Source organism: Podarcis muralis, chromosome 16, assembly GCF_964188315.1.
Source record: "Podarcis muralis chromosome 16, rPodMur119.hap1.1, whole genome shotgun sequence".
NCBI lineage: Eukaryota > Metazoa > Chordata > Lepidosauria > Squamata > Lacertidae > Podarcis > Podarcis muralis.
In genome coordinates this window covers 19,145,384-19,154,186 of record NC_135670.1, presented here as the reverse complement: position 1 = coordinate 19,154,186, position 8,803 = coordinate 19,145,384, and the positions used below count along the sequence as shown (strand labels likewise).

Here is an 8,803-nt window from a genome sequence, read left to right as displayed (position 1 = left end):
CCTCGTTAAAGTCCTTTAATAATAAAAAATAGAGCTCTTTGGGGCCTGGAGGAAAAGAAGGCCCCCCCAGGGGTCTATAAAAAGGGCTGGCTGGCTGGCTCAGGCGGAGATGTGTGCAAGAACGCAGGCACAGCTACGTTTCCACCGCAAACGGGTTTCAGAGAATGGCTTTTCCCACTCTCCCCATGACAACTGCAGAAGAGGACGAGGAAGGTAGGCTTGGGGGCCATGAGGAGAAAGCCACCTAGAAACCAGCGCAAGTGTACAGCGTCAGCGCTGTGTGCCACTGTAGATGCAAGGGTGCATGGGGTGTGGGGAGATTGGGAGAACGTCCCAGGCAGGTGTCAAGAGCAGAGGGAGAAGCTGCCAAGGCTGCTGGTGTGCGAAGTCAGTCTGGAGAGGGAGCAGATGGGCAGGTGGCCAAAGAAAGCGGGATCCGTCATGGGGTGCAAGAGGAGGAGGAAGAGGATCACTCCCAACAGGTAGAAGAAGATGACGAGGCAGCGCTGTGGGTGGTCCAGGGCTGCGCCGACAGCAGGGAACCCGACGTAGTTGCAGAAGGAGTGGCAGAGCACAGGCCCAATGAGGTGCCCTGTAGGGAGAGGGAGGAGGAGGTGATGAGCAGAATGCCTCCAGCAGAAACCATTGAAAATCCTAGTCCTTATGGGCTGGAGAGAGAACTCATGTGGAGTTGCAATCGAAATGGCTTAGGCTAAGAGTTCTCTCTGAAGACATCCTAATTCCTTTCACCACACACACACACACACACACACACACACACACACACACTGAATATTCAATTAACCTATATGGTACCTTAATGCTATTGCCCTAAGAAATCTGGATTGCTCATAATATCTGCTTAAATCTGCCTATCAGGGGAAGTACAGTGTTCTAAAGTAAAAAGAAGCAGCAGCACACACTGATTTTAGGCTATTTATTAATCCTGCCCTCTGCTTCCACACCACTTCTCCTTAGGACAACCTGGTAAAGGCAGGTTAGGATGAAAGACAGCAGTCACTGAAAGATTCATGGCCAAGGGGAGTGCCTCTCTGACATTCATTCCTGCACCACACCAGGGGTGCCCTAAGGGAAGGGCTTGCATCACAACAGGCATCATTTCACATTCTCTTGTGCCTCCACCTCTTTCGGCTTTCCTCCTCTGGCTGACACTCAACATTGTGCAGCCCCTGTAAACTGCGCTGAAAAATTTCAGTCCCCATTGGTCTGTTTGTAAAGCCTTCTCTCTTTCAGTACTGCTGCACCCACCGGAACTCACCCAATGCATGCCGATACCTCTCACCCCTTGATTCTCCGTGGCCCAGTTTTGGTGCCGTTAACCATTTGGTTTTGGTACCCGAGATACTCAAACTCTCTCACATGCATAATGTGATTGCCAGCTGCTACCTTGGGGTGCAACTGAGCAGGAGAGGGACAGGGGGATCCCAATTAACATAGGCAGCACCTTCTCATTCCTAAACCCCACCCCAAATGGTGCAATTCCCTTATTCGCTTTCCCCACCTACCTGTCCGGATGAAGATGAAGGCCGTGTATGTTCCAAAAACAGCTGTGTATGAAAACTGGAACACTGCAAAGGAAGCAGTCCGTCAGAAGCTGGCGGAGGGTTGAGAAGAGGGTGGTAGGGGGCTGGGGAGAGCATCCTTTTTTTCAGGCAGCATCCTCTGGATGAGCAAGTCGCCCACACAGTGATACACCACATAATGAAATTGGCTTACAAACCACTTTGCTTGGCCAACGCCATCTACACCTTTCAGTCTGAGCTAAATGCCAATCTATACATTTGTGCAGAATGAACAATCAAATTCCTCAGCCCAGGTCAGACCCCTTTGTCCATCTAGCCCTGTACAGTCATACCTTGGTTTTCAAACAGCTTAGTTGTTGAACGTTTTGGCTCCCGAATGCTGCAAACCCGGAAGTGAGTGTTCCGGTTTGCGAACTATTTTGGAAGCTGAACGTCTGATGGTCCGTGGCTTCTGACTGGATGCAGGAGCTTCGAATCACTTTGGTTTTCAAACGTTTTGGAAGTTGAATGGACTTCTGGAATGGATTCCATTCGACTTCCAAGGTACGACTGTACTCTGAGAGGCAGCAGCTCCCCTGGCCCTCCAGCACAGACGGGACCACCTGATTCCTCCAAAGGAACGTGCCAGGAATCGGAGCTGCGGATTGAACCTCTGGGTGCAAAGTGTGCGCTCTGCCACTCAGCTGACATCTCCTCCCGAAATGGTAATACTGCCGTATATGTGTGTGTGTATCTCAAAAGGACCCTGTGGCCAATGTCCTGCCACCCTTTTGGCTTCTGATGGTGAGGAAAATAAGGGACCGCCCAAGCCATACCTGCTGAGAGGAAGATGCTGGCTGTGCTTCCTTGGCGAAACCGTAGCTGCTCAATAACATGGTGAAAGTGAGCTAGAAAACAAAGACGCATCTCAGCACATGTGGCAGAACAGCCTTCTGAATGGCCTTCTCCCCCCCCCCCCCATCATCTCCCTGCAAAACGCCAAGGTTCTTCCTGCGACGTTAGAAGAGCCCGTTGCATCAGTCCAGCATCCTGTTCTCACAGTGGCCGACCAGATGCCTGTGCAAATCCCCAAAGCAAGACCTGAGCACAAGAGCGCTCCCTGTCCTGTGATTCCCAGTGGAGGCAGAGTACAGCCGTTGTGGCTAAGTTTTAGCCATTGATAGCTACTTCTCCTCTGTGAATTCATCTAATCCTCTTTTAAAGCCATCCAACTTGGTGGCCACCACTGCCTCCTGTGGCAGTGAGTTCCATAGTTTAAATCTGAGCTGCATGAAATACTTTCTTTTGTCTGCCCTGAATCTCCCAACATTCAGATTCAGAGGGTGCCCACGAGTTCTAGTGTCATGAAAGTGGGATGTTTTTCTATGCTCTCAATATGCCATACATAATTTTATAAATTCCTATCATGTTGCCTCTTACTCGCCTTTTCTCTAAACTAAAAAGGCACAAACGCTGTAACCTTTCTTCAGAGGGGAGTTGTAAACAGATAAGGACATTGGTAGGATTGTTGTAATAACCTGCAGCTTCATAAGAGTAAATAATTAAAGTAGCTGAATAAAAGAATAAGTGAGGTTTCTTTAGAATATGCAGGAAATGATAAAAAAAAAATTAAGAAGCCGCAGAAAGAGTAGGAAGTGCCCCAAAACTTTCTGTAGTAGAAACAAACGCTCCAGTTTCGGCCCTGAGAAATCTGTGGCTTTGTAGGCCTCACTGGACTACAACTCCCATCAGCCCCAGCCAGCAAGTGATGATGGTAGATGGATTCTGGTAACCTCCAAACAGCTTGAAAAGTTCACCATCCTTGCTTTCAGGCCCACAAAAATGTGTCAGCCTCGTGCTAAGAAGGAACTAGAAAGTCCAGGCAATTGGGTGAAGGTTGGGGCCGCCTCAAGAAACCGTCTCCTCTTGCCGGGGAGAAATACGGCACTCACCGACTCCGAAGAACAGCGGGCAGGTGAAGACAGCAGGCCCCAATCCCGTGCAAGGGACGAGCATGGGCAGCATGCAGGCCCGGAAGACCAGCTCCTCCGTGAAGGGCGCAATGACCTGGTTGCGGAGCCAGCGCATGTCAGTCAGACAGAGAACCCAAAAGCTGGGGTCTGGGGGGGCGAGGAGGAGGAGTAGTGTTACTTACACCCCACCCCTCCTCTTGAGAAGGCACAGCAGTAGCAAAAAAAAAGGGGGTGTTTTGTCAATGGGTGTCCAAGAAGGAGGGCAATTATAACCACTTCGCCAGGGGCTTAAAGCACACATTCCACAGAGGCATGGAAAAGCAGGCACTGGGATGACATCCCATCAACTAGCCTTTGCCAACCTGTGAGCCTTCCAGCTGCTTTGGACTACAACTCCCATCGCTCCAGCCAGCATGAAAAGCTTGCTTCCTGAAATGAGCGCACTGCATACTGGGAGTAGAGTGTCATGAGGGAAAACAAGGAGACACTCACTTGTTGCCCTACAGCAAGGCCCAAATGCAGCCTTCCAGGCCTTTACTGTCTATCTGATCCTCAGGCTGCAACCCTTACCAGACCTGCTTCACGTCTCCCCACCCATTCAGTGTTTTTGCCTGGCTGGAATATGTCTATGAACTCTGGTAATGCTTCTTGTTTGCGAGGACGGAAGACAGAGGCAGATGGGTGGGTAAGTTCGTGTAAAAACTAGCCTCCTGTACAAGGGTAACGCTCACATTCGTTACTCCAACCCCCTTTTTGCCCCTGGCTCCGCCCACCCTGGCATGTGGCCCCTGGAAGCTTCTCCAGAAGGGAATGTGGCCCCTGGCCTGTAAAAGTTCCCCAGCCCCACTCCTAGAGTCTCTCGCAGTTGCTCTCCAAGCTCCGCCATCACATGCCAATCTACGTGGTCTTACCAAACGCAACTTTCAAACCTTCTACCAGGTCCCAAGGACAGTCCATCGAGAGCTGGATAAGAGGACCAAGGAATAGGACCTGTGGGGCGAGGGAGAAGGAGCAAAGAACATGTTCACAAGCACATGTAAAAATCAGCCCTTGCATTTTCTGCACCCGGTGTGTAAATATGGAAGAGCCACATCGGTCAGCGTGGCATTGAGGGTTGTCTTTTCCCCCTCTTCCTTTTTAAAAAGCTTTTTATTGAAAAGTTTTAAACTAGTATAAATTGCTACAAATCAACATCATTATTCAAAATTTTGTATAATAAAAAGGGTATAAACTAAAAGTATAAAAGATCAGAACCATTTTCCTGGCAAAACATTTTGATTAGTACACCTGTTCCAGAATAAACAAGAATCTATTCCATCCCAATTGCCGTAACTATTCTTCAGCCTTTCCGCTTCATCTTTCTTGAAATGAAGTGCATTGAGTGGAGACTGCCCTCCATCAAAGATGTTCTCTGTCCTATTTTTGTAGAGTTGGAAGGGACCACGAGGGTCATCCAGTCCAACCCCCTGAAGCACAGGAAACTTTTGCCCAACACGGGGCTCAAAACCATGACCCTGAGAATAAGAGTCTCATGCTCTACCGACAGAGCTATCCTTTAAACCTCTTTACTCTGGCTTTTGAAACTTGAGGTGTACATCTTTAGGACCCACCTTATTTGGGGGCTTGTAAGTTGCTTTAAACTGCTTTTAATATTGCGTCCCAATGTTGTAACCTGCGGTGGGACCTTAGGGTGAAGGGTAAGGCTGTACACAGGTAAAATGTATACTAATTGCGCCCTACGCTGGTCTCACCCAGCACTTGTATGTGGTCCCCAGAAGGGAGAACGGCTTAAGTATGTGGGAGTAAATGAGCCCTGCTGAATCCTAGCAGAGCGCTGGCTGATCAAGAGCTGCACTTACCATGGTTAACAGCAAAGGCAGCACGGTTGCTGGTATAATGCCCTCAAGCCGGAAGCCCATCAGGGCAAGAAGGGATGCATCTGGCTGAGCAGAAGAGGAAACGCCTTCATTAGCCCTGGGGAAGCACAAACCGCCCACCCCCCATAATCTGCCATAGCTTGCAATGGTGCAATGCATATAAGTTACAAAGCACAACCGGACATCAATTCATGCCACAGGTCTACCCAGCTGAGGACTGTCTTCCCTTGACTGCCCAGGGCTACTGGAGCTCCTTTAACTGGAAATACTAAAAACTGAACCTAGGATCCTTTATACACGCTAATAAATATGGGCTCCCCACTGGGGCACTGTCCTGGTGCTTATATAACAAATAGCTCATGACAGCTTTGCGGCGCCACCTAAAAACATGATTGTTCAGGCAAGCCTACCCGGGCTCTTAGAAATGCCGGTGTGAATTTTAACTCGGTTTAGTATTTTAACTTCATGTATGTTTTAACGTATTGTCTTTTTTCCTTGATTCTATTATCTTTTTGTAAACCGCTTTGATGTTTGCTTGTTTGTACAATCAATCAGTGTATAAATTTTATGAAATAAATGACGGCTTGCACAAGCACGCCAAGCCACAACTGGAGGCATAGGAATACAGGAGGCCACTGGGTATCAAGTCAGACCACTGGCTCATCCAGATCACTGCCACCTGCAGTGACTGGCAGCAGCTCCTCAGGGTTTCAGAACGGGTCTTTCTACATGGAAATATCAGGGGATTGAACTCGTGGCTTTCTGCATGCAAAGCAGGTGCTCTACCAGAGAGCTATGGTTCTTCCCTTAAAAATAAATTAAGGTTCCAGCCCTCATGGTTCTGAATAAAGGGCTGATCTAAATAGCATGGTACCTTCCTGAATGCAAAGTTCTTACATTGTGCTAAAATCAGACACCACACACATCCAGACACTCTTACATAACTGACAATCTGTCCCCCAGGACAATTTTCTTTTCCGTTAGGGCGACGGTAGATGGTTTCCATCATACAAGCGGTATAAAAAGCCTCACTGTAAACAATGTCCTAAACAGCTTAGGACCCAAGTAGGACCCAACAGCCTCCTCCTGTATCAACCTGAGTGCACATAAAGGGTACCAGCCCACATCCAGCTCAGTAACTGGAGATACCAGGGATTGAACCTAAAACCTTTTGCATGCAAAGCAGATGCTCTACTTTGCATCTACTGTGCTGCAACCCACGCCCAAGTCGTTTAGGCACCAGGCAAGTTTTGGTTTTTCAAAATATACCCAGATATTTAAAAACATTTTAGTGCCTTCAGCGTCTTAAACTCTCTGGCTTTTAAATGCTGACCGTTTCGTAAGTTTTATTGTTTTGATTTTAGGATTTTAAAAGGTGGCATATAAATGACCTTATTAATTAAAGAAGCTTGAAGTGACAGAAATCTCCTGCTTATTTTGGCCAGGCATTTCCCAGACCCGGCCATGATCTCACCTTAATGCCTGTCACCTCTTTCCAGGCCCAGATGAAGATGGGTGAGAGGCTGGAGACAATGAGGACGCTGGTGAACCTCCGTTTGATGACAGCTGGGTGGTCCCTGGAAGGAGAAAGGCCCAGCAGTAGAAGCTGCAGGAGCTGGACCTCTAGAGGCCCTGGCTGAGGCTGCCCACCCCGCAAAGATGCAAATCCCCACAAGGCAAGACTGCAGCAGGAGAACGGCTACAGTATTCACAGGGTTTATTTCTTACATAGTTTTTTACCCTGGGATAGGAACCCCCAACAGCTTCCCCCATTCAACGCGGAGCTTCCTGCCCGTTTGAAGAGTTTGCAAAGAAACCCACAGACTCTTGCCTGACCCATGTCTCAATCCAGGAAGAAAGCGATTATATAAGCAAAGTTACATAGTGCGGGAGGGGGGCCCGGCTACGCCAGCAAAGGCTCCTGGACATTACTGACTCCCAGAAGTTCCTGCTACCCATTGAAGACGGGCGTTCATAGCTGAGCGCGGACATTCAAAGAAGCCCGGCCACCTTCAGCGCCCACGTTTGGAGTGCAGCGTCGGATCTGGTGGCGGGGTAGGGGGACGACACTCATTTTACAATCTTTCCCGGTGCATTAAATGTTGCAACTGACTCTCAGAGCAACTTCTGCCTCACCTGGAGCACTCGCCTCCCGTCTGTTTGGGCCGTGGTGTTTTCGTGCAACCCCCTCCCCGTCCAGCCCCCAAAGAGCGGGAAAGGTCCCCCCCTCCTCGAGGGAGCCTAGGCGCTTCAAGGGAACCTGCGAGCAAAGACTTCGCGAGTGGGTGATGGGGTCGGAGCGAGCGAAAGGCGCAGCGCGCCCGGCTCGGCGGGGAGCCGATCGGGGCTCCCCCCCCCCCCCACGGGGGAGCATCTCGGCTGTCCTCCACTTACCTGGGCAAGTGGCTCTTCCACACGTAGAGGCTGCCCACATAGCAGCAGGCCAGGCTGAGGCAGGAGAAGAGCGAGGCCCAGCAGAGCCCCGAGCCGGAGCCCCCCGGCCCCGCGCCCGCTGCCGTCTCCTCCGACATAGGAGATCAGAACAGCCCGGCTGCCCAGGCAAGGCAGGCTGGGCCGCGTGGAGGAGCCTCCGCCTCCAGGCCGCGGAAGAGGAAGCCAGCTGAGCGGGCGGCGCAGCCAAGGGCAAGGGAGCGGGCCCAGCCCGCCAAGCAAGTGCGACGGTAAGACCCCCAGCCGGGGCAAGGCGGGGGCGCCGGGGCGGGGGCTCCACCCACCGCCCACTTAGCGGCTTGCAAGCGTTTCCCACGGCAAGCTCCACCCCCTCCCCACATTGCAGCGGTTGCACCGCGCTCTCCCCCCCCCCCCATTTCCCCGCTGCGAACAGACTGGTACCCACCCCCCCACTTCAAGCCCCAAGTCGATAAGCGGAATGGTTTTGTTTTCCAGTACTGTATTCATTCGCCCAACTTCTCTTCCTAGGAAGAGGGGAGCCACCATTTCTTTTTACTAATTGGAAGACAATCAGCAAATGCACAATTGTGAGGAGAGCTTCACCTACTGAATTTCTGTCTGTCATCCAGCTACGAAAGGCAGGAGCTCCCCTCACTTTTTGAAGAACAACAAAAAAGGCTCCCCATAATTTTCTGTGTATTTCTTTTGAAACTTTCCTCCTAAACTCATGCTTCTTTGGTAAGGGCAAAAGTCCCCAAACTGTTCTGCTCTGCGCCTCTCCCTGTCTCTCAGAGCTTTCCTGCCCAGAATATCATTGCAAATTTCTCCACCTCACCCCTTTTCCTCTGGCAAATATGGAACCTGCCTTCACAAACTACATTCCTGCCCTGCACTTCTGGTGGTTGTATGCTCTTGTGTGCATGCTCTTTGACAATGCTTTTCCTCAGGACATGCCTGCCAATAATTTTTCAGGATTCTGCACTCCAGTGAACTGGTGTCTCTCTCCAAAATTAGGCAG

At 50.4% G+C, this 8,803-nt stretch overlaps 2 protein-coding genes across 6 annotated transcripts in view; one reads left to right on the top strand and one right to left on the bottom strand.

The window, feature by feature from the left end:
* On the bottom strand, positions 1–7,904 carry RCE1 (Ras converting CAAX endopeptidase 1). Of its 3 annotated transcripts, none has more exons than XM_028709343.2 (8): positions 7,768–7,904; positions 6,848–6,950; positions 5,356–5,439; positions 4,408–4,486; positions 3,476–3,643; positions 2,360–2,431; positions 1,527–1,589; positions 1–592 (listed from the first exon to the last, which is right to left on the bottom strand). In XM_028709343.2, the coding sequence occupies exons 1-8, from the start codon at positions 7,902–7,904 to the stop codon at positions 345–347; spliced, it is 954 nt and encodes a 317-aa protein (XP_028565176.2). In that variant the 3' UTR covers positions 1–344. The 3 variants fall into 3 exon arrangements, with proteins under 3 accessions (XP_028565176.2, XP_028565178.2, XP_028565177.2); XM_028709345.2 differs by having other exon boundaries at positions 5,356–5,435; positions 7,768–7,789; XM_028709344.2 differs by lacking the exon at positions 3,476–3,643.
* The window catches only part of LOC114586219 (acylphosphatase-2-like), a 33,517-nt gene continuing 31,770 nt past the window's right edge, over positions 7,057–8,803 (top strand). For 2 of the 3 annotated variants that reach the window (XM_077920778.1, XM_028709348.2), the window contains exon 1: positions 7,916–8,054. The gene's annotated coding sequence lies outside the window, so the exon portion shown is untranslated. Of the gene's footprint in view, positions 7,429–7,915; positions 8,055–8,803 lie in introns of those variants that run through there. The other variant, XM_028709349.2, reaches the window with a different exon arrangement.

What these genes read in the sequence shown, in the direction of transcription:
- RCE1 (XM_028709343.2), bottom strand. Translation starts at nt 7,904, where the DNA reads ATGTCGGAGGAGACGGCAGCGGGCGCGGGGCCGGGGGGCTCCGGCTCG. An exon ending in AGGTTTGAAAGTTGCGTTTG is followed by an intron (nt 3,644 to 4,407) that starts GTAAGACCACGT and finishes TCGCCCCCCCAG; the next exon opens with ACCCCAGCTTTTGGGTTCTC. An exon ending in CTTCATCTTCATCCGGACAG is followed by an intron (nt 593 to 1,526) that starts GTAGGTGGGGAA and finishes CTCTCCCTACAG; the next exon opens with GGCACCTCATTGGGCCTGTG.